The sequence below is a fragment of the Panonychus citri genome, unplaced genomic scaffold, assembly GCF_014898815.1.
Source record: "Panonychus citri isolate SS breed McGregor unplaced genomic scaffold, ASM1489881v1 Contig00139, whole genome shotgun sequence".
Classification (NCBI taxonomy): domain Eukaryota; kingdom Metazoa; phylum Arthropoda; class Arachnida; order Trombidiformes; family Tetranychidae; genus Panonychus; species Panonychus citri.
This window is the reverse complement of record NW_026515544.1, coordinates 430,149-455,369: the sequence shown is the minus strand read 5'-3', so window position 1 is coordinate 455,369 and position 25,221 is coordinate 430,149. Positions and strand designations below refer to the sequence as shown.

Here is a 25,221-nt window from a genome sequence, read left to right as displayed (position 1 = left end):
TCTTATAAATTCGATTTGCTGGATTCTGAAATCAGAACATTTTCTTGAAAGATGTTAAACTTTCTGAATCTATTGGTCACCATTTTTCAGCCGAATTCGAAATTATCTCAATTTATGATCTAGAATTTTTGCTTCCTTATCCCACAAATGTTGATTATAAAGATGCAAATTTCATTTCGCTTTAATTTCCATTAAGATCTAATATAAAATTGTCATAATTTCTAAGCACCGATTACTAAGACTAGACCTTAGAGATGTGATATTGTGATGATCATTGATATAATAACCAAAACCGTAATTTAACTCACAATTTGATTGTTACAATTCATCTTAAGGAATCTTTTTATCATGATGTCTACTTTCTCGACCCAATTCTGAATTTAGCTTGAGCCTTTTTAGTTCATCATTATCATCATCCCATCATCCAAATTCAAATGTTCATCTACATCCTCATCATAATCTTCATCCTCAAGCTCTTCCTCATCTCTTGCTAATCTTGCTTTTTTGCTTTTTTGCATCCAAACCAAGTTTATGTACAAAGACAAAGAGAGATGAGGATTGAAAATTATTATTACTATTAGTCTTATTATTAGCATCTTCTCATCTTCTTCGTCTTATTTTGTAACTAATCCAAATTTCGAATGAGAGAGAGAGAGAGAGAGAAAGAAATCGAAAAACACTTTCTAAATTGAAGAAGATGCTTATGCTCATCACCTTTATTATGAATAGTGAAGAAAGAGAAAATTGAAAGACAAAGATGATAATCATCATCATCATCGAGTATTGTTATTTTGTTGCTTGCAATTGATAATGTTACGTGTTTATCTTTTATTTTTTTACCCTAATAAACAATTGTTAAGTTAAAACAATTAGTTTTTTTACTTATTACTATTCTCTCACCTTAAACTGTGTTAAAATTAAGTTAATTCACTGATTGACTAAAGTGATAATCAACTAATGAGTACGACTAAAATTACGATTTTCAAAATACTAATTTCGTAAACTTTTCAAATTGATGTTTTCAAGTGATTTTTGTCAAAATTATTAATCAATGGATCAATTTCAATAATGAAATTAAAATGGTTGTATTGGTGTTTTGCTGGTGAAATTTAATAAATCATCATGATTTATCTCTATTGTTGAACGTGTTTTCCATTGTTTCAATAACATGATGGATAAGTGATTAATTGGATAAACTTCCAATCAACAGTGGAAACAAAACATTTCTCAATTTTGAGAAAATTTTTCAGTCAATCAAATTGAAAGAAGTGAACTATAGACAATTTAGCTTCGAACTGTTTTTAAAATTATAACCAATCATGGGAGATACTGAGGCTGGTTCAGAACAAGATGATGTTTCATTCCTACGAACTGTAAGTTCATTTTTTCCTGTTTATTTAGATTGAAATGTTTTGTTTATTTTGATAAATTAGCAGTTTCAGTTAATCAATTGAATGTTGATCAATCTGTTGATATTTACAGAGTTTCAATATGATTAATACGCAATAGTGTTGATAGAATTACAGTTAGTAAAGAGAATCTAAATTTTGATTAACTTTCATGATCTTCAGAACTTATTGGTAATATCGAAAAAAAAGTTTTCTCGAGTTGCTGGTTCGAATAAAATTTAACTGCTTTTAGCAATATTTTACTAATTAACATTCGATTAAGTTAATTCAGAGCCTGTCGAGTCCAATTTCGAATAAAAAATAGCCCTATGTCATATTTTCGGCTTAGATTAAATCGATTTCATTACATCTTGGAATATATTTTTAGTCGATTTTAATCGAGACATTGAACATACTAAATCTTTATGACAATACAAAGAATAACCAATAAATAATAATTCACCTATTAGTTGGTGTTTATCATCTTTGTAATTCTGTTTCTGTATTATGATGCAAGTGATGATTATAAGCATCTTCTTCAATTTAGAAAGAAAGTGGTTTCCGCTCTCTGTCTAATTCAGAATTTGGATTAGTTACAAAATAAGACGAAGAAGATGAGAAGATGCTAATAATAAGACTAATAGTAATAATAATTCTCAATCCTCATCATCATCTCTCTTTCAAATTCTTTTCTCTTTGTCTTAATACATAAATTTGGTTTGGATGCAAAAAAGCAAGATTAGCGTGAGGATGAGGATTTAGATGAGCGTTTGAATTTAGGTGATGGGATGGTGACAATAATGAACTAAAAAGGCTAAATCTAAATCCAGAATCGGGTCGAAAAAGATCATCACAACATTTCTCAGGTCAAGCCATGAAGTTATTGGTGTAAATGATTTCAAAGATTACTTGGGATTTGTTGTAACGAGTATATTGAGTGATTGAGAAGATTAATCCAACTTTATTTAATTGCTTATATGACCAAACAACGGATGAAAACGAGAATCATCAAGAATTGATACAAAAATTACCGAGGGAATGTTGAGTAAAGCTCAGCGTGAAATTATTAGGAATCTTTTGATCACAATTATGTCGAGAATGGTCAATAATAGTTTATTTCAATAAACCAATCGAATCTGTATTGATCAGACTACATGATGGATGTGTTTAGATAATTGCTTTGGAATATGACGAACTGAATCTGTGATTGAATATTACTCAAAGTGTTGAAAATGAATCGTTTTCTTATTGAATGTGAATTATGCTAGTTTTTATTGCTGAGAAAATAAGAAGTTTCAAATTGGTTTGAAATTGAATTGCAAATTAAATAAATAATCGTGTGTACAAAAATATATTACAAGAGATTGGAGATGGTTAAAGTTTTTAAGGAGAAGACAGATTATTAGGAAAGAAGCTTAGTTTTTGGCCCAATTGTCGTGTTTGTTTCCTTGTTTCCATGAATCTTTGTTATTCCATGAATCGTGATTCTGTCCGTGGTATGGACCATGTTGGTATTGGTTTCCATTGTTCCATGAGCCAACATGATGACGACCATCATGATTGTAACCATCATGGTGATTGTAATGGTTTCCCTTGTTTCCTGAGATAATATTAGTGTAACTGTGACCAGAAGGATCAGCACCATTGTAAATGGCATCAGCAGAGTCGATTGAGTCAACAGATGGTTCGTTTGAGTCCAATTTAACTCGGAATCCACTTTTATCGGCAATATAGTTAACAGTTCGGTGACGACCATCGGCAAGTTTAAGTCCATATGAACCGTGGACATTACCCCAACCATCACCAGATTCTTGTCGGTAGTTGGATGATCCCCAAGGATCATTGATATCATAACCAAAATTGTATTTTCCACTCACATCTTGGTTTCGATAAATTTTACTCTGACCTCCGTCACCGTGATTTGTAGCACTAATTGTTGTAGAAATGGCAACAAGAGCAAAGAAAAGAATAGCAACCAATTGATTCATCTTTCTAATAGAAAAGTTTTAAATGTTTTCGTTTAGTTGTTGTTGTTGTTGTTTTCGTTATTGGTTTGGACAGTTGAATGATAATTTTTTCGAAACTTCTCTCGTTTTATATAGTAGACGAAAAGTGGGAATAACAATTTTAGAATATCTCAAATACTAATCGAGGGAAATAAGGAACGCGTCTGACACAAAATTAACTGCAGTTAAGATAAGATCGTGGTAAAAGATCGCGAAAAGTTCATCATGATAATTGTCACAAGACTCGTAACAAGTAAATAAATGCTTCTCATGATTTGAATGCTTTAAACTTGTACAAGTTTTTTCACCAAAGAGAAACTTTAAAATAACAGTTTTCAAGCTTTTCGTCTACTATATAAAACGAGAGAAGTTTCGAGAAATTATCATTCAACTGTCCAAACCAACAACGAAAACAACAACAACAACAACATCTAAACGAAAACATTTAAAACTTTTCTATTAGAAAAATGAATCAATTGGTTGCTATTCTTTTCTTTGCTCTTGTTGCCATTTCTACAACAATTAGTGCTACAAATCACGGTGACGGAGGTCAGAGTAAAATTTATCGAAACCAAGATGTGAGTGGAAAATACAATTTTGGTTATGATATCAATGATCCTTGGGGATCATCCAACTACCGACAAGAATCTGGTGATGGTTGGGGTAATGTCCACGGTTCATATGGACTTAAACTTGCCGATGGTCGTCACCGAACTGTTAACTATATTGCCGATAAAAGTGGATTCCGAGTTAAATTGGACTCAAACGAACCATCTGTTGACTCAATCGACTCTGCTGATGCCATTTACAATGGTGCTGATCCTTCTGGTCACAGTTACACTAATATTATCTCAGGAAACAAGGAAACCATTACAATCACCATGATGGTTACAATCATGATGGTCGTCATCATGTTGGCTCATGGAACAATGGAAACCAATACCCAAACCAATACAACAATTACAACCAACACCGAAACCAATATCAAAACCAATACCAACATGGTCCATACCACGGACAGAATCACGATTCATGGAATAACAAAGATTCTTGGAATAATAAAGATTCATGGAAACAAGGAAACAAACACGACAATTGGGCCAAAAACTAAGCTTCTTTCCTAATAATCTCTTCTTCTCCTCTAAAACTCTAATCATCTCCAATCCTTTGTAATATATTTTTGTACACACGATTATTTATTTAATTTGCAATTCAATTTCAAACCAATTTGAAACTTCTTATGTAATTCTCGCAGCAATAAAAAACATCTATTTTACATTTGATTTTTGATACATTTTTGTAGCAGATTGGATTAATCTATCCCGTTAACTTCGTTTTTCAGTACACAATTTTGACAATAAAATTTAATAAAGTACTGCGATCAATTATACTAAGGCTTGACCGTAGAAATGTAAAGTTGTGATGATTATCACCAAAACCGTAATTTAACACACAATTTGATTGTTACAATTCATCTTAAGGAATCTTTTTATCATGATGTCTACTTTCTCGACCCAATTCTGAATTTAGCTTGAGCCTTTTTAGTTCATCATTATCATCATCCCATCATCCAAATTCAAATGTTCATCTACATCCTCATCATAATCTTCAAGCTCTTCCTCATCTCTTGTTGATCTTGCTTTTTTGCATCCAAACCAAGTTTATGTACAAAGACAAAGAGAGATGATGATGAGGATTGAGAATTAGTATTATTAGCATTTTCGTAACTTCTTCGTTTTATTTTGTAACTAATCCAAATTTCGAATTAGACAGAGAGCGGAAAACACTTTCTTTACAAATTGAAGATGCTGATCATAATCCAAATAGAGCTCAGCAGGACTCTGAATTAACTGAAGCGAATGCTAATTATCAAAATATTCCTAAAATTAGTTAAATTTGATCAGAATTATTTTGTAATCGCAGAAAATCAAGCTAAAAAGACAAAACAAAAATACTCTTAATGCTGAAATTTCAAATATCAGTAATGAATTAAACACAAATCTTGCGATAAATGTGGATACGACTGTAATATCTTATCAAAGAAACACTATACATGTAATGTCCATGTCAGAATGATAACTATCAGAATATAACTTGAAAGAAATTGTACAATAATTTTGTTAATAATTCGAATAGAAATTAGAAAATTGACCACAATGTTATTCAATCTTTTCAATATCAATTAATATTAATAACTGACCAATATTCATACACATTTAATAATAAAGTTCATAAAAGATCAATAGTTACATAATCTACTATTTTATGCTTAGTGGAAAAGGGAAATTTTTACAATTGTGTGTAAATGTTTAAATTGAGAATAATTTGATTAATATTAAATTAATTTATCGTCCAGGATGATATGGTTTGCCTGCAGAGCACGGCAACGGGAACTCGTATTTGTCTAGCGGCCGAAGGTTTTGGTAATCGTCATTGTTTCCTTGAAAATATAGCAGATAAAAATTTTCCACCAGAATTGTCATCATGTGTTTTCGTGATAGAACAAGCACTTTCCGTTCGTGCTCTTCAAGAAATGGTCACTGCAGAAGCTCAAGGTACATCCGAAGGTGGTGGAAGTAAAGGCGCTTCCGGTGGAAGTTCAAGAACTTTGCTTTATGGTCATGCAGTTTTACTTCGTCATGGTCATTCTAAAATGTACCTTGCGTGTCTTTCATCGACAAGCTCATCAAGTGATAAATTAGCTTTCGATGTTGGTCTTCAAGAACATTCAACAGGTGAAACTTGCTGGTGGACAGTTCACCCTGCAAGTAAACAAAGATCAGAAGGAGAAAAAGTAAGAGTGGGTGATGAAATAATTCTGGTCTCTGTGGCAACGGAAAGATATTTAGTAAGTTTCATTTTCATTATTGAAATGAAAAACTCACATTTATTCAATTAATATCAAGAATGATTATTAATATTGAAGCTTTTTCATCCTTTTTCTTATTTCCTTGTGAATAAATTTCATCTATTCTATGGACAATGATGATGAAATTTATGTTCTGAACAGCACACAGCCAAAGAGGAGGAACGAAGTATAGTTGATGCGAGTTTCAAATTGACTCATTGGTCTGTGGCCCCTTTTGGGACTGGTCTCAGTCGAACAAAAAATGTTGGCTTCGTTTTTGGTGGAGATGTTTTAAGATTTTACCATGGAGGCGATGAGTGTCTCACAGTTCCAGCACATTGGGGTGAATCTCCTGGACAAAACATGGTTGTTTACGAGGGTGGCCCGGTTATGTCTCAAGCTCGTTCTTTATGGAGACTTGAACTAGTTCGTACAAAATGGGCTGGCGGTTTCATCAATTGGGGTTATCCATTGCGTATTGTTCATATTACGACGGGACGATATCTTGGAATGACCGATAAATTCGAGGTTTGCCTTGTTGCTCGAGAAAATGCAACAGTCGCTGAAACGGCCTTTTGTTTAAGACAAAACAAAGACGATAAAAAGATTGCCATTGACGAGAAGGAGGAAGAAGTCATCGGTTTGCCATTGATCAAATATGGGGACACCTCGTTTTTCTTACAACATATTGAGACAGGTTACTGGTTATCTTATCGTTCCTATGAAACAAAAGAAGAGGAATCGGTCGGGTGGAGGAAAAACAAGCAATTCTTTCAGAAGAAGGTAAAATGGACGATGGTCTAGAGTTTTCTCGGTCCCAGGAAGAAGAAGCGAAAACAGCTCGAGTTATTCGAAAATGTGGCATCATGTTCAACAAATTTATTCGAATTCTAGATTGTCTTTATAATCAGCGATTTGTCCATGGAGCTCGAATGGCTTCGAATCGAGCCTCTTCAATGCATCATGGTGGATCAATGCATGGAAAGACAAGTCCAACTAGTGGCCTAGGTTCACCTCCGAGTTTACCTCTTGGAACCGGAGGTGTTGGTGGTTCATCGATGGCTCTTCATCAAATCGCAAATCAAACTGTTTTACCTCAGTGTGACCAAGAGGAAATGGTTATGTGTCTTGAAGATTTAATCGCTTACTTTGAGCAGCCAGAAGAAGAAATTGATCACGAAGAGAAACAAATTCGACTGAAAGCTCTTCGAAATCGACAAGACTTATTCCAAGAAGAAGGTATTCTTAATCTTATCCTGGAAACAATCGATAAAATTAATACGACAACCAATCAAGGGTTATTACACCTTCTTCTTGGCGGTGAATCAAGTCCATCATGGGATCTCATCTCTTCTTATTTGTATCAACTTTTAGCTGCAGTGATTAAAGGGAATCACACTAATTGTGCTCAATTTGCTCAAGCTCATCGATTGGATTGGTTATTTTCTCGATTCTCTTCTCAAGCCGGTGGAGAGGGTACAGGTATGCTGGATGTACTTCACTGTGTTCTCACTGATTCACCGGAAGCATTGAACATGATGAAAGAAGATCACATTAAGGTTATCATATCGCTTCTTGAAAAGCATGGACGTGATCCTAAAGTTTTGGACATTTTGTGTTCCCTTTGTGTGGGTAATGGTGTAGCGGTTCGAAGCTCTCAGAACAATATCTGTGATAATCTTTTACCCTCAAGAAGTTTATTATTTGAAACACGACTTGTTGACCATGTAACATCAATGAGGCCCAATATCTATGTTGGCAAAGTTGAAGGGTCGGCAATGTATCGACGTTGGTACTTTGAGTTGACCCTTGATCACGTTGAGCAGGTTACTCATTTAGAACCACATTTTCGCGTTGGATGGGCTAGTACTTCAGGGTATGTACCTTATCCAGGTGGAGGACCCAAGTGGGGTGGTAATGGTGTAGGAGATGATATATTTTCTTACGGTTTTGATGGTGTTTCTTTTTGGACATCCGGTGTTCCCAATCAAGTAAGAACAGTGCCTGAAGGATCAGCTCACTTGGTTAAAGGTGATGTTGTTGGTTGCATTCTTGATCTTAATATACCCTTAATCACATTCACTGTTAATGGGCTGCCAGTCCGCGGGTGTTTCAAGGGCTTCAACACAGGATCTGGAATGTTTTATCCGGTCATCAGTTTCTCAGCAAAATATTCATGCCGTTTCCTCTTTGGTGGTGATCATGGACGCCTCAAATTTGGTCCACCATTCAATCACTCACCTCTTGTTGAAGCTCTTTTACCTGGGCAGATACTTCAAGTTGAACCTTGCTTTCAATTTGGTGAATTATCAAAAAATATTATCCTTGGTCCAGCACTCGAACTGACCGATGATGCAGCTTTTGTCCCTCATCCAGTAGATACAAACTATGTTAGTTTACCACAATACATTGAAGGGATTCGCGATAAATTGGCTGAAAATATTCACGAAGTCTGGTCAATGTCCAAAATTGATGCAGGCTGGACTTTCTCTGATATTCGAGATGATGCTGCTCTTAAGCACCCGTGTCTCACTTCCTTCGAGCATTTGCCAGCCAAAGAGAAAAAGTATGATACAAATTTAGCTCTTTCAACTTTAAAGACGATTGTTGCTCTTGGTTTCGTATAACAATGGACAAACCACCAGGACGAATCAAAGTGGTTCGACTACCCAATGTACCTTATCTTCAGTCTAATGGTTATCGTCCAGCGCCATTAGATTTGAGCTCTATAGAGATAACTCCCAAAATTGAAGAGCTGATTGAACTATTAGCCGAGAATACTCACAATCTCTGGTCAGCGGAAAGAATTCAACAAAATTGGACTTATGGTTTTTCTGAGGATCCAAATTCCAGAAGAAGCCCTCATCTTGTGCCTTATAAGTATGTCGACGATTTGATTAAAAAAGCAAATCGAGATACCGCATCTGAAATGGTCAAGACGCTACTGGCCTATGGATATGTTTTAGAATCTCCGACATCAGATGCTTCTGAATTCGATAATATTATGGGTAAGGCCAAAATAAAAGAGGAAAATTTCCGCTCATATAGAGCAGAAAAAATCTATGCCGTTACTTCTGGTAAATGGTATTTCGAAGTTGAAATATTAACCGATGGACCAATTCGTTTGGGTTGGGCAAGTTTACACTTTTCCTCTTCCAAAGAGGTTGGGGCTGATGAATATTCTTGGGGATTTGATTGTCATTCAGCTCGAAAATATAACAACAATTCATCAGAAGCATTTGGTAAAACAGTTGCAGTTGGTGATATTGTTGGTTGTATGGTTGATATTGGCGATCGAACAATCAGTTTCTCTCTGAACGGTGAACTATTGCTCGATTCATCTGGAGGGGAAATGGCCTTTTCAGATGTAGCTGTTGGAGAAGAAGGTTGTGTTCCCGCTTTAACCTTATCTGTAGGTCAAAAGATACGACTCATATTAGGACAAGATGTAAACGCTTTGAAGTGTTTTACAAATTGTGGTTTACAAGAGGGTTTCCAGCCTTTCTGTGTGAACATGAATCGCCCCATGACTTTATGGTACAATAAAGATGAGCCCATTTTCATCAATGTTGATGATACACCTTCACCAATTGAGGTTACCCGAATTCCTGGTGGTTCTGATTCATCTCCTGCTCTCAAAATAAGTCATAAATTATTTGAAACACAGGAAAAAGTTTCTTGGGAAATGTTAAGGTTAAGCTTACCAGTGACTTGTAATAATGAGCTAATTGATGATGATACAAAGCGAAGACGTTTTGATGAAAATGTTAGAAGACAACGAAGAGCTCGTGCAGATCGAAACAGTATTAGACATCCAGGTAATCTAGAGCAGCATATGCTTCAATCAGGATTCTCTATGGCCGATGTTAAAGATTTACAGAGGGCTTATTCAGAAGATGCTTCGGAAGATGTTGAAAGCCCACAACCTGGTTCTGGTCCAGCAAATGGCTGGAATGGAAGATCAAATGGTCATCGTCGATCAGGATCTTTAACAAAGACAAAATCATTCGATAATGCACTTACAGTTCCTTCATTGGGTCAAGCTCAAGCTTTAATGAGAGAAACTGGAGGAGGTTTGGCCTCGAAAAGAGCCACTTCCGTCGAGACTCTCAATAGAATGAACAGATCAAAAACACCGGGAGCTGAAGATAATAAGAAAAGAGCTAAATCGCCATTTAGATTGTTTGGTAAAAGAGAGCCTCAACTACCCCCAAGATCACCACGAACTCGTGAGGTTGAACCACCGACGATTAGTGTTCTTGCTTCAAGTGCCACTCAGCTTATACCTCCAGCAGTTCCTGATCGACCTCAGAATGTTGGGTGAGTTTCAATGAAATGCAATCATCTCAAATACTCGATTGTGTTTATATCAAATAATTAATTCTCTATTACTATTATTAGGGCTGGAGATCGTCCAAATATACCACTAACTCGACGAGGGTCACGAACAAATTTATCCGAAGCTCTTCCAGATGAATCTTCTGATCAACTAGATCCCGCTTCACTTGAACTTATCGATGAATATTTCTATGGAGTTAGAATTTTTTCAGGCCAAGATCCACATCATGTCTACTGTGGTTGGGTAGTTTCTAACTTCCGTCACTATGAGAAAACTTTTGACAAAAATTCCGTGCGAAGGGCAACAATTCAAGTTTGGAATGAAAATGGTGAGCTCGCTGAGTATTGTGACAGACAAAATTGTTACATTTTAAACGCTGGTCAACTTTATAACGACGTTAATGACATTGAACAATCGGGCGGTCGTTCTAATCAAGGAATGTTCGTCGGATGTCACATTGATCTGTCAACTGGAACTTTAACCTTTACTGCTGACGATAAACCCACAAAGTATCTTTTCCGCTTAGAACCAGGAACAAAATTGTTTCCAGCAGTTTTCTTTGAAGCGACAAGTAAAGAATGTCTTCAATTCGAATTAGGTCGAACAGCGACTACTCTTCCCTTATCTGCTGCCATCCTTCGATCATCAGAAAAACACTTATCGCCTCAATGTCCACCTCGATTGAAAGTTCAATCATTACAAAGGTACCAATGGGCTAGAGTACCGAATATGTACTTGAAACCTCATGCACTTAAACTTTCAGATATTCGAGGTTGGTCTATGCTGGTTGATGATCCAGTTTCCATGTTGGCATTGCATATACCGGAAGAAGATCGATGTGTTGATATCTTGGAACTTATTGAAGCTGAGAAATTCTTGGTCTTCCATGCACGAACATTAGCTCTCTATGGTGCTTTATGTTTCCAGGGTAATACTCGAGCAGCGCACATAATTTGTTCTCATGTCGATGAGAAGCAACTTCTTTATGCTATTCAGTCACAATACATGTCCGGTCCATTAAGATCCGGCTTTGCCGATCTATTGATCAGTCTACACTTAGAGTCTGGTGCTTATGCACGATCTTTAACACAGAATGAATTCATTGTACCTTTAGGCAGCGAACTTAAAGATTTGTATAAAGGTGACGCTTCGCTGGCTAATTCAATTTCGTCACTTGCCTCGGTCTCAATTCGACCACAAATGAAACAATCTGAAAAGGTAGAAAAAGTCGAATCAGTAAAAGGTTTGAATGCTCCTTATTTTCCGGTTGAAAAACTAAAATCTTTCGTTATGGAAGCTCTCGATGAAGCCGTTAAGCTTTCCAATCGACCAATGAGAGATCCAATTGGTGGTTCAAATACTGACCTTTTTGTACCTTTACTAAGTTTGATTGATAAACTTCTGCTAAATGGTTGCGTTGAAGATAATGACCTGGGAAGTTTATTGATTCTCATTGACCCTGCGACTTTTGATCCAGAATATGTTCTCGATGCTGAGACCAAGTTGAAAGGTTTACTAGAAATGTCATTGGACGAAGGTGTTAAACTTCAAATGTGCTACATTCTTCATCACTTGTACGATGTTCAACTGCGACATCGAGTTGAATCGATAATTTCATTTACAAGTCAATTCGTAAATGATGTTCAAGGTGATCAATTTAGGCGATACGCTTCAGTTAAACAGGAAGACCTTCCTGCCGCTGTGGCCGCAAAGAAAACCCGTGAATTCCGTTGTGCTCCAAAGGAACAGATGAGAATGATACTTGGCTTTAAGAATATGGAAGATGATCAAGCCGAAAATTGTCCAACTGGAGATGATCTTAGAGCAAGTCTCAGCCTGTTCCATGGGGATCTTATGAGTCGAGCTAAAGTTGTCCTTGATGGAGGTAACGAAGAAGAACTGTCGTTAGAGGTGAAAAATGGTGAAGAAGGAAAATTATCTTGGCCTAAAAAGATCATTGGATTTGTCAAAGTGGTTAAAGCGTCGACTGAAGGTGCAACAGCTTCAGACGAGAAAGACAATGTTAATCGTCAAGAAGAAATTTTCATACGAAAAGTTGTCGACACTGTTAAACATTGGTCACAAGAATCAGAAATTGAAGATCGAGAATTGATTCGTCAGCTATTTTATCTACTATTGAGAAGCTACGATGGCGTTGGTGAGCTGATGAGAGCACTAGAACAGACATACGTCATCTCTCATACCTCAAAAGACGATGTCGTTGGTTTGTTGCAACACTTGGCGACTATTCGAGCTTTGCTTCCTGTTCAGATGAGTCCAGAGGAAGAGGAAATTGTTCGTGAAACTTTATGGACTTTGGTTCAAAATCGAGTATTCTTTCAACATCCTGATTTGATAAAAATCCTTCGTGTTCACGAAAATGTTATGGACATTATGACAAATACATTGAGTAAGCGAGCACAAGGTGAGTCTGGTGGTACATCAGGTCAATCGAGTGGAACAGGAGGAGCCGCTGGAACTGGAAGTAGTGGTAATGCGATTGGATCTGGAACGGGAGCAGGAGGAACAAGTAAAATGCCCGCTGAGGCCAGTGGAGCGACTGCTATTGGTGATACTTCAGCTATGGTTGTGGCAACTTGTCGATTCTTATGTTACTTTTGTCGGTCAAGTCGAACCAATCAAAAGGCAATGTTTCAACATCTCGACTTTTTACTCCAAAATTCAAATATTTTACTCTCACGTCCGTCACTTCGAGGGTCAACTCCTCTCGATGTTGCTTCATCATCAGTCATGGAAAATCCAGAACTGGCCTTAGCCTTACGAGAAAACTACTTGGAAAAAATTGCCGTTTATCTATCCAAATGTGGTTTCCAATCTAATCAAGAGCTACTCGATAAAGGTTATCCTGACTTAGGCTGGGATCCAGTTGAAGGTGAACGATACCTTGACTTTTTCCGCACTTGTGTCTGGGTCAACGGTGAGTCAGTTGAAGAAAATGCAAATTTAGTAATTCGATTGTTGATTCGAAGACCAGAATGTCTTGGTCCAGCATTAAGAGGTGAAGGTGAAGGCTTACTACAAGCAATTAAAGACTCGATTGCAATGACTGATAAAATTAACGCCCAAGAGCAAGCACACGGAATACAGCATAGTAATGGTACTACAAATGAGGAGGAAAAAGAGGACGAAGATTTTATTGACATGGGAGCAGCAATACTCAACTTTTATTGCGCTTTAGTTGATTTACTTGGACGTTGTGCTCCTGAAGCTGCGACAATTGCATTAGGTAAAAATGATTGCCTTCGAGCTCGAGCAATCCTCAAATCGCTTGTTCTAATGCAAGATCTAGAAGGAGTTTTGGCTTTGAGATTTTCAATATTCTCATCGCCTGAAGCAATGACCAAATCAGATCTACCAATTGGTTTTCTTCCACAACACAAACAATCAATTGTTCTATTCTTAGAACGAGTTTATGGTATCGAAAATCAAGAAGTGTTTTTCCGACTTCTTGAAGATGCTTTTCTTCCCGATTTACGAGCAGCAACGATGATGGAACGTCATGATGGATCAGAATCTCAAATGGCTTTGGCACTCAATCGTTATCTTGGTAATGCTGTGTTGCCTTTGCTGATCAAATACTCTCATTATTTTGGGAATGCAGAAAATTGGGCTTCACTGATGGACGCTACTTTACATACTGTTTATAGATTGTCCAAAGTTAAAATACTGACCAAAGGACAGCGAGAATGTGTTTCAGATTTTCTCGTAGCACTAACTCATGAAATGCAACCCAGTATGTTGCTGAGTCTCCTTCGTAAATTGACCATTGACGTTTCCGTCCTTACAGAATATTCAACGGTAGCTCTTCGTTTATTAACTTTACACTATGAGAGGTGCTGTCGATATTATGGTCACGGTGGATCTGGTTCGGCTTCTGCAGAGGAGCGAAAGTTAAGCACTTGTTTTAACGGCCATCGCTTGTGCTCTACCACCAGATTATTCAATGACCTCGTCTACAGATGATTTCTTGCACGCAAAAACAACTCGTGATGATGGTCCTTATCTTCCCAATCCAGTGGACACTAGTGGTGTTAATCTCGCATTGGGATTGGTTAACTTGATCAATCGATTCGCTGAACATTATCACGATTCATGGTCACAAAGGAAATTCGAGCTCGGTTGGACTTATGCGGATTCTTGGAGTATGGAGAGAAAAACTCATCCCCGTCTTAGACCTTATTACATGTTGACTGATTATGAGAGGGAAAAATACAAGGAGCCAATTACCGATATAATTAAAACACTTCAAGCTCTTGGTTGGGAATTGGATCAAACGGATGCAAGCCAGATGAACGGTAGAGCCAATTCACGAACTGATATGAGGCCTAATCTTAACGATTACAGTCCACAACCAGTAGATACATCAAGTCTTACGCTTAATCGAGATATTCAAAGTCTTTCCGAGAGATTAGCGGAAAATGCTCATGAAATTTGGGCGAGAAAGACGAAAGAAACTCTTGGTGGAATAATTCATCCCCAAATGGTTCCATACGATCTGCTAACAGACAAAGAGAAACGTAAAAATCGTGATAGATCACAAGAACTACTAAAATATCTTCAATATGAAGGATTCAAAGTCTACAAGTAAGTCAACTGAACATTTGAATAAATTCATGTAATAGAAACAATTAACTTTCCTTAACTGTTTTAGATCATCCAATAAATCTGAATCAGATAACAATAAACAGGAATCAAGTGGTTTACATGGTCATGCTGAGACTCGATTCGCGTCATCCTTATTGGAACGGCTTCTTCAATACTTGGACACTGCGGCGATCAGTTTGAAGTTATTAAAACCAAGTGCTAATTATTCCAGGCGAATGAGTTTTAAACAATCAAGTCGAGATATTAAATTCTTTTCGAAAGTTGTTCTTCCTCTTGTTGAGAAACTTTTCCAGGCTCATAAGGAATTTTTCCTCGAATCTGCTTCAGGCCAGTCGACACTTGCACTTGGAATTGCAACTCCCAAAGAGAAAGAGATGGTCGCTTCATTGTTTTGTAAATTGGCCGCTCTTTTTAGATCGAAACTTTCAGTTATGGGTTTCGATGCCAAGATATCAGTTCGATGTCTCCAAGTTCTTATTCGAGCAACTGATGCTCGAACTATTGTTAGAAACTCGTCTGATTTCGTTAAAACTTCAATGTTGACTTTCTTCAATCATGCAGCCGATGATTTAGCTAATTGTGTTGCGAATTTACAAAATTCACGGTTTAGTCACATTCGGGGAACGACAATGAAAACATCATCTTCACTTAATTATATTCAATTGGTTTTACTTCCCGTTTTAACCGCTCTTTTTGATCACTTGGCCTCCAATGAGTTTGGTGGTGAATTACTGCTCAATGATATTCAGGTTGCTTGTTATAAAATCCTTAATTCCCTCTACTCTTTCGGTACCAATCCTAATCTAACATTGGACCGTAAATTCATCAAAGCTGAACTCGATTTCCATCGACGACAAGTTGGTGATTGTTTGGGCGCTTTTTCTGCAACCTTTCCTGTCGCCTTTTTAGAACCACATCTAAATAAGAATAACAAATTCTGTATTCACTCTCGAAGTCAAGATTATTCGTTGGAAGCTCAGGCAGTTATGCAAGATTTGGAAGCATCAATGCCGACACTTGACGATTTAATGTCCCAATTTGAGAAATATGTCGATTCAGAGACCAAGTATCACAAAGAACCACACACAATAGACATTATCCTCCCCTTGTTATGTGCTTACCTTTCATTCTGGTGGAATCAAGGGCCAGACTCTGTCAATCCATCGGATGGTAATCATGTTACCGCTGTAACTAGCGTTCACCTTAATAGAATGTTAAAATCAATTTTAAATCTTGTTAAAAATACTGTTGGACACACTGGTAATCAATGGATGGTGACCCTTCCTGCTCACACTGGTATGATTATCGTTAATCCATCGGAAGAACTTTTAATTGATCCAGTTTTACCTTTAACTGAGCGAATCCGCCAAATTGCCGATAGAGCTTATCATCGGGAAGATGCCATGAAAGGTTACCTTAAATCTCAATCGGATGAAACATCTGAGTTAGAGACTCAATTAATGGAGGAATTTAATCTTCTCGTTCGAGATATTTATTCATTTTATCCCATGTTAATCAAATACGTTGAACACCAAAGGAACCATTGGCTTCGAGAAAATTGTAAAGAAGCGGAGCAGATTTATCATTGTGTGGCTACCATTTTCAACCAATGGTCGAAATCACAGTATTTCCGTAAAGAGGAGCAAAACTTTATCTCTGCCAATGAGATCGATAATTTGGCCTTGATTATGCCCTGGTCTGGTAGAGCAGGTCGACCCGTCATCACCAAGTCAGACATTCAAGCGACCTCGGGCAGGATAAAGAAAAAGAAACGAGATGGTAAACGGGATAAAGAAAAGGAACTCGCATCTTCCTTGATTGTATCGGCACTTAAGCGTGTTTTACCCGTTGGGCTGAATCTGTTTGCGGGTCGTGAACAGGAGCTTGTTCAACATGCTAAAGATAAATTTCTCCATAAAGAAAATGAAGGTCGAATCTTCGAATATGTTAGAACCACCCTTAATCTACCAGATAAAATTGATCCTTCAGATGAAATGTCATGGCAACATTATCTTTATTATAAATTGGGTAGTCAGCGAGCAGGAGCCATTGAAGAACCCAAAGGAACCGGAAAGGATCTTGTCCTGGTTCAGAACGTTAAAGCTGAAGATAAAGAGAAAACACAAGAATTATTAGTCGAAAGGATCATCGCTATGGCCAAGGTCCTTTTCGGACTCCATATGGTAAGTATCAAGGGATTTACTCAGGATTTTCTATGAATAAGAAACAACGAATTGGGAAGAAACAACATCTCTCACTAGAGTATAAATAAGTCAATTGATTACAGAAACAACAGTAATAATGAGAAAAATGATCTCTTACAAAAGTATGTGACATTGCAATGAGCTGAGGTGAAAACGAAACACTGATTAACCTCAAGGTCGAGTTGATCATCATTAACTGATTTAAAATGGTGAAAGTCATTAGAATTAGAAATCAAATCGTGATAAGAATTAACTGCGTTCGATAAGAAGCTTATCGTTTTTCTAATGATTAAGATTAAAGAAAATGATTAGGATCAGAAAATAGTTGAAATACAAAAGGCAACGATAATTCATTGGTAGTTGGTCACTTAGGGTTTTATTAGAATTGACAATTACTATTCGATATCTGCGACTCTTTGGTAAAATAGTTACAGATCAAAATTCTTATAACTCGATTTAATATCTTCCGTTTAGATCGATCATCCGTCACAAAAAGAGAAAGGTGTTTATCGAAGTTGTGTTTCTACCCAGAGGAAAAGAGCGGTAATCGCTTGTTTCAGAATGATTTCGCTCCATCAATTACCAAGGTAAGTTTTATTTACTTTTCTTGGAACAATTAGAATAATCAACTCGTTAATATTTTCTTTTCATAGACATCGGGCCATCAATATATTTTTACGAACTTACAATGAGCTGTGGTTGAACGCAGAGAATAATGGCCAAGAACAGTTGATTGAAGATCTAACTGAATCGTTCGAGGAACATGAACAAAATAAAGGAACCGAAGTTGTCGTCGAGGATAAACCTGATCCATTGACTCAGTTAATGACCACCTTCAGTCGTAAAGCGACAACGGAACATGGAGCAGCAGTCAAGGAAGACGAACTATTCATGAAATATGCTCATCTTTTCAGTCAGAGTTGCGGTGGGGTAGAAGAGGAAGAGGAAGAAGAGGGTGGCGATGAAGAGGAGGGTGGTGCGTCTATTCATGTAAGTAACCAAGAGAAAATGATAAAATCAAGTCAAGAAAAACACTAATGATGATATAAATTCATTTTCTATTCAAAAAAAAGGAACAAGAATTAGAGAAGCAAAAATTATTGTTTCAACAATCGCGTCTTGCTGATCGAGGTATCGCCGAAATGATCTTGTTGTACATATCAAACTGTAAGGGTATTCAGACTGATATGGTTTTGCATACACTCAAATTGGGAATTTCAATTCTGAGAGGAGGTAATACTGATATTCAGCAAAGAATGATGAAACATCTCAAGGATAAAAAGGATGTTGGTTTTTTCACTTCGATCGCTGGTCTTATGAATTCATGTTCTGTTCTTGATTTGGATGCTTTTGAAAGGAATCAAAAAGCCGAAGGCCTTGGAGTTGGATCGGAAGGAACTGCTGGAGAAAAGAATATGCATGATTCTGAGTTTACTTGTGTTCTTTTCAGATTTATTCAGCTTCTTTGTGAAGGTCACAATTTAGATTTTCAAAATTATCTTCGTACTCAAGCGGGTAATACAACTACAGTAAATGTAATCATCATTACGGTTGATTATCTATTGAGATTACAAGAATCAATGATGGACTTTTATTGGCATTATTCAAGTAAAGATTGTATCGATCCCTCTGGTCAAGAAAATTTCTGCAAAGCGATTACAGTGGCCAAACAAGTTTTCTCGACTTTAACCGAATCAATTCAAGGGCCTTGTCAGGGTAATCAACAGGCTCTTGCACATTCCAGGCTTTGGGATGCCGTTGGTGGTTTCCTTTTCCTTTTTGCTCACATGCAGGATAAACTTTCTAAAAATTCCAATCAACTTGACCTTTTAATTGAGCTACTTGACCTACAGAAAGAAATGGTTGTCATGATGTTATCCATGTTGGAAGGTAATGTTGTCAATGGAACCATTGGACGGCAAATGGTTGACACTTTGGTTGAATCTTCTGGCAATGTTGAGGTAATCTTATTATCCATCGAATTTAGTAAAAATAATGATCAATATTTAATTTGTCATTTACCATGTAATTCCAACAGAATTTTATTAGCTTGATGTTTGATTTTAATTCCATTTTTAATATCTTTCTCTCTAACAGCTTATCCTCAAATTTTTCGACATCTTCTTGAAGCTTAAAGAACTTACTTCGTCCATAACTTTCCAGGTAAGAAAGAGAAATCAAACAATCAGACAAAATCAATCTGATTGTTTGATATAAGATAATATTGATTGATGAATATCGATGATGCTAATTGATTACTTTGTTTTGTTTTTCTAGGAAATTGACAAAAAACAAATTGGATGGGTGACAATGAAAGATTTCAAGAAAGCAATAGAACAGCAGAAAAAATATTCTCCAGATGAAATTGACTATATTATGAGCTGTTGTGAACCTAATCACGATGGATTAATAGATTATCGCGAATTAACTGAAAGATTTCATAATCCAGCAAAAGAAATTGGCTTCAATTTAGCTGTTCTTTTAACTAATCTAAGTGAGCATATGCCAAGTGACCCAAGACTTCAACGTTTCTTGGAAATTGCATCTTCCGTCCTAACCTATTTCGAACCATTTTTGGGTAGAATTGAAATCATGGGATCTTCTAAAAGAGTTGAAAGAGTTTACTTTGAGATTAAAGAATCTTCAATTAATCAATGGGAGAAACCACAGATTAAGGAATCGAAAAGAGCCTTTTTCTACTCGATAATTACCGAAGGTGGTGATAAGGAGAAACTTGAATTGTTCGTTAATTTCTGTGAGGATGCGATCTTTGAGATGCAACATGCTGCTTCCATTTCAATGGAAGAAGAAGAAGAACCCAAAACTTCAGCAGAATATCCGTTCCTGGGAGATGAAGAGAAACCCCCGTCAATTTTAGATCCATTTAAGAATTTTTTGACTTTCATCTTCTCCAAAATTTGGTCCATATTAAGTTATCTAACTCCGGGTAATCTAAAGAAGCAGCTTCATGCAATGAAGGAAAAATCTCTACCAGAATTGATTATTGGATTTTTCCGAACAATTGGACGATCGTTTCTTTTCTGTAGCCGTTCTGTTTATTCCCTAGTTAAATATGTTCTTCGTTTCATACTTCGTTTAATGACTGGTGAACCAATCGCTGGACCTGTTGATGCTGATGAAGATGAGCCAACCAAAGCATTGGTACATGTTCCAAGTGCCTTTACATTACCTGATAGAACTGTTACTCCATTAGCAGGAGCTGTAGCTTCTATTGAAGCTCCAATTGTACCGACCATTGATTCAGTAGCCAATAAACAAGTAGGAAATGGTTCATCTGATGGAGTAGTTGATGGTAGAAGCACAGATGAAAAAGATATCGGATTGTCTGGTAAAACGATAGAACCTGGAAAAGAGGGTGAAGATAGAAAACAGAAAGATTCATCAATCTCTGCAGTGAGTTCATCAACTATTGAACCTCGCACTGAATCTCGTCTAGTACTTGATCAAGTATCTGAAAATATCGACGATAAATCCTTGCCCATACTATCTGAAGAAGAAGAACTTTCGAAGCCAGTTGAATCAGTTCCATTATTTTCATCGTTTAACCTTGGAAATTATGCTCATCGATTTATCTGTTTCTTAGCTCGAAACTTTTACACCATGAAGTACATCGCATTGTCAATAGCGTTTATCATTAATTTTATTCTTCTCTTTTATCGAGTCACAAATACACCATTGGTTGACCTAGATGGAAGTGAATCAGGTTCAGGATCAGGTTCGGGTTCAGGTTTCAGTTCAGGTGATTCAATAGAAATGTCAAGCGGAGACGGAAACGATGAGGGTGGTGGTGGTGATAATGATGACGAACTAGAGGAATGGGTATCAATAGAGGAAAGATTATTCTACCTCGAACCAATAATGAGGATATTAGCTGTTGCTCATTCAATGCTTGCTATTTTCATGTTAATCGGTTATTATCATCTTAAACTACCTTTAGCCATTTTCAAGAGAGAGAAAGAAATCTCCAGGTCAATGGAGTTTGATGGTCTTTATATTTCAGGTGAATCAGATGATGATATAAAAGCTCATTGGGATAAACTAGTGATATCAACACCTTCGTTCCCGGTCAATTATTGGGACAAATTTGTTAAGAAAAGAGTTCGGGAAACTTATTCAGAGCAATATGATTACGATCAAATAAGCAACATCCTTGGAATGGACAAAGGTGGAATCTCAGCGAAACCGGAAGATGCTACTGGCTGGTTTTCTTTTTTCTCCACAATTGACCTTAAATACCAAATATGGAAGGCCGGTGTAACGATAACTGATAGTGTAAGTGGTCAATCAAATGGACAATAGAAAACAGATTAACAGAAAACTTTCAATTTTCTTTTCTCTTTCAGACATTTTTATATAACTTATGGTATCTCTCTTTCTCGGTGATGGGTAACTTTAATTACTTTTTCTTTGCTGCTCATTTGTTGGATATTGCATTCGCAATTAAGACTCTTGCTACCATTCTTCAGTCTGTAACACACAATGGAAAACAGGTAAAATCAATCAGTTAATATAATTTCTTTTGATGAAATGTTCTAAATTAATTTTTGTTTCTGCTTTCTTACTTTTCTATTACATTAGTTGGTGTTGACAGTTATGCTATTGATCATTGTAGTCTACATGTACACCGTTATTGCTTTCAATTTCTTTAGAAAGTTTTATGTCCAAGGAGATGACGATGAAGAAGCTGAGCCTGCTAAGAAGTGTCACTCAATGTTAACTTGTTTCGTTTTCAACATTTATCAGGGTGTAAGAGCCGGTGGTGGAATTGGTGATGTTATTGAACCACCGGACGGAGACGATTATGAAGTTTATCGTATCGTCTTTGATATAACTTTCTTTGTCTTTGTTATCATTATTCTTGTGGCGATTATTCAAGGTTTAATTATCGATGCTTTCGGTGAATTAAGAGGCCAATTACAATCGGTTGTCGATGATATGGAAGCTAATTGCTTCATCTGTGGAATTGGTAAAGATTATTTCGATAAGACACCTCATGGATTTGAAACTCATGTTATGAAGGAACATAATTTGGCAAATTATCTATTCTTTTTAATGCATTTAATCAACAAACCTGATACTGATTACACTGGTCAAGAAACTTATGTATGGGAACTTTATCAGAAAAGATGTTGGGACTTCTTTCCGGTTGGTGAATGTTTCAGAAAACAATATGAAGATGAGCTTTCTGGTGCTGGATGAAACCTTTTACCTCTCCCTTGAGATGAAAATTTTTAGATAAACTCACCAAATCAAATGTATTATCATTTATGTAAATCGTTTATTTCGCATTTTTAAAAAAAGATATCCATCTATTGTTATGATTACCGTTTCGGCCTTAGAGTTTTTTCATCACCAGTCGAGTTCTCGGAAATTTGTCTGCTTTTTGTAACACAGTTTGTTTATATTTGATTATGAAAAATACAGAGTTCACTAAAATCAGAAAACAGGTCTTACTATTTCGTAAGTAAATCACAATCTATTGTAAAGTTTCCGGTAAACGTATTAATATTTTCTGGTATGCGACTGTATCAAGAAAATGAAAATCTAATTACCTTTCTTATAATTTGTGGGTTTCTCATCTCATTTCAAACATTCTCAAACTAATTGATGTTTATAATCAAACTCGTATTAGACAATTGAGTTGTTTGAATGCTGATGAAATGGTGAATTTCGACCATCTTTCGTAAGATTCAAATTGTGTGACAATCATCATAATGAACTTATTTTGATCTTTAACCTCCATCTAATCTTAACTACCGTTTAATTTGTGTCTTACTCGTTCCTTATTCTCACTCGATATGTACTTGAGATATTCTAAAATTGTTATTACCGTTTTTCGTCTACTATATAAAACGAGAGAAGTTTCGAGAAATTATCATTCAACTGTCCAAATCAACAACGAAAACAACAACAACAACTAAACGAAAACATTTAAAACTTTTCTATTACAACAATGAATCAATTGGTTGCTATTCTTTTCTTTGCTCTTGTTGCTCTTTCTACAACAATTAGTGCTACAAATCACGGTGACGGAGGTCAGAGTAAAATTTATCGAAACCAAGATGTGAGTGGAAAATACAATTTTGGTTATGATATCAATGATCCTTGGGGATCATCCAACTACCGACAAGAATCTGGTGATGGTTGGGGTAATGTCCACGGTTCATATGGACTTAAACTTGCCGATGGTCGTCACCGAACTGTTAACTATATTGCCGATAAAAGTGGATTCCGAGTTAAATTGGACTCAAACGAACCATCTGTTGACTCAATCGACTCTGCTGATGCCATTTACAATGGTGCTGATCCTTCTGGTCACAGTTACACTAATATTATCTCAGGAAACAAGGAAACCATTACAATCACCATGATGGTTACAATCATGATGGTCGTCATCATGTTGGCTCATGGAACAATGGAAACCAATACCCAAACCAATACAACAATTACAACCAACACCGAAACCAATATCAAAACCAATACCAACATGGTCCATACCACGGACAGAATCACGATTCATGGAATAACAAAGATTCTTGGAATAACAAAGATTCATGGAAACAAGAAAACAAACACGACAATTGGGCCAAAAATTAAGACCTTTTTGTCAATAATCTCATCTTCTCCTCTTAACCTCTAACCAATTCCAATCTCTTGTATATTTTGATCGCTCACTTATTATTTAAATCTTAATTTATTAATTTAATTCTCGTAGCAATAAAAAACATTCATTTTTACATTTCTATTGTCAAACAATAGTACTATTAGTTTGCCATCGAAAACTTTTCAGTGTTGCTCTTGGTGTTATTACTCATTTTTGGACTAGTTTCGATCAAGTGAATTATTTCGTCAGCTTGAAATAAATTCTGTTAATCTTAAAACACTCAAAAGTTACTCAGCCTGAGTCTAAATTGATGAATTCTATGTTTTGGAAAGACTTTATCATGAAAAGCAGCAATATCGCCATCAAGAAAGTAATTCGAATGACAACATAATGAATGTATAACAGCTAAGAAATTTGATCAATATTAAATCAACTGTCAAACTTATTCACTCTAGACAACTTTCTGTTGTTAAAGTTCATTCAAATCAACAATTAGGTCAGCCATTATAAACTTTCATAAACTGAACAGTTTTTAAGTTCAAGATAAAAACAGACCAATTTATTTCAGCTCAATATTTATTAGGAATAGATCATATTATTTGTTGTTAGTATGAATATGAATATTTTATTTGAATTGAATATACAGTTTAGTATTATTAATAGATTAAAATTTGTTGAAGTAGCTTGCAAATAAACTATAACCATATTGTTCTCAACTGCTGAGATAAATTACTCTCGAAGGTAAATCCATGAGCTTAAGTTTGTTGTTAAGAGAAATTCGTGTTTTTTATTCGATTATGCAACATTTTTCTTTAAATGTGAACAAAATTATTCAAAGACAGTTGACGATTAGTGAAAAATTAATCTGCTCAATGATTATTGTGAATTTGGATTGAATTATGTGAAAAATAAATATAAGGTATCAATCAAAACAATTAAACGATTCAAAAATAACAAAGAAAATAGAAAATCATCAAAAAATAAAATACAAGTACTCTACTCGATATACAGTGGAGGCAATAAGTAAGCTGAAATTTTGATTTTGGAAGAAAAATGATTACATTTTTTTAATTGAGCTTTACTGTCCCAATTAAACTATTAAATATGATGAACTATGAGAACCTTGAAATGAATCCATAAACAGTATACACGGTCTGAAGAAAGACAAAAATCAAAAGAAAAGGA

At 36.0% G+C, this 25,221-nt stretch overlaps 4 protein-coding genes across 4 annotated transcripts; 3 read left to right on the top strand and 1 right to left on the bottom strand.

Moving 5' to 3' along the window:
- The first annotated feature begins 716 nt into the window (after nt 1–716).
- Nucleotides 717–22,744, top strand: LOC128393959 (ryanodine receptor-like). Its single transcript, XM_053354193.1, is given in 15 exon segments — nt 717–1,373; nt 5,751–6,242; nt 6,405–6,972; nt 6,975–8,858; nt 8,861–10,562; nt 10,644–14,501; nt 14,503–15,186; nt 15,254–17,390; nt 17,886–17,998; nt 18,065–18,401; nt 18,485–19,372; nt 19,509–19,574; nt 19,689–21,704; nt 21,776–21,922; nt 22,011–22,744. Coding segments are annotated over 15 exon segments (15,567 nt in total). The 5' UTR covers nt 717–1,319; the 3' UTR covers nt 22,632–22,744.
- On the bottom strand, nt 2,659–3,464 carry LOC128393980 (cuticle protein 14-like). The gene has a single exon (XM_053354216.1). The coding sequence runs from the start codon at nt 3,374–3,376 to the stop codon at nt 2,804–2,806; it is 573 nt and encodes a 190-aa protein (XP_053210191.1). The 5' UTR covers nt 3,377–3,464; the 3' UTR covers nt 2,659–2,803.
- On the top strand, nt 3,786–4,642 carry LOC128393974 (uncharacterized). The gene has a single exon (XM_053354209.1). The coding sequence runs from the start codon at nt 3,862–3,864 to the stop codon at nt 4,516–4,518; it is 657 nt and encodes a 218-aa protein (XP_053210184.1). The 5' UTR covers nt 3,786–3,861; the 3' UTR covers nt 4,519–4,642.
- Nucleotides 22,745–23,215: 471 nt separating the features above from the next.
- Nucleotides 23,216–24,029, top strand: LOC128393973 (cuticle protein 14-like). Its single transcript, XM_053354208.1, has 2 exons — nt 23,216–23,774; nt 23,813–24,029. The coding sequence occupies exons 1-2, from the start codon at nt 23,386–23,388 to the stop codon at nt 24,027–24,029; spliced, it is 606 nt and encodes a 201-aa protein (XP_053210183.1). The 5' UTR covers nt 23,216–23,385.
- Nucleotides 24,030–25,221: the final 1,192 nt, after the last annotated feature.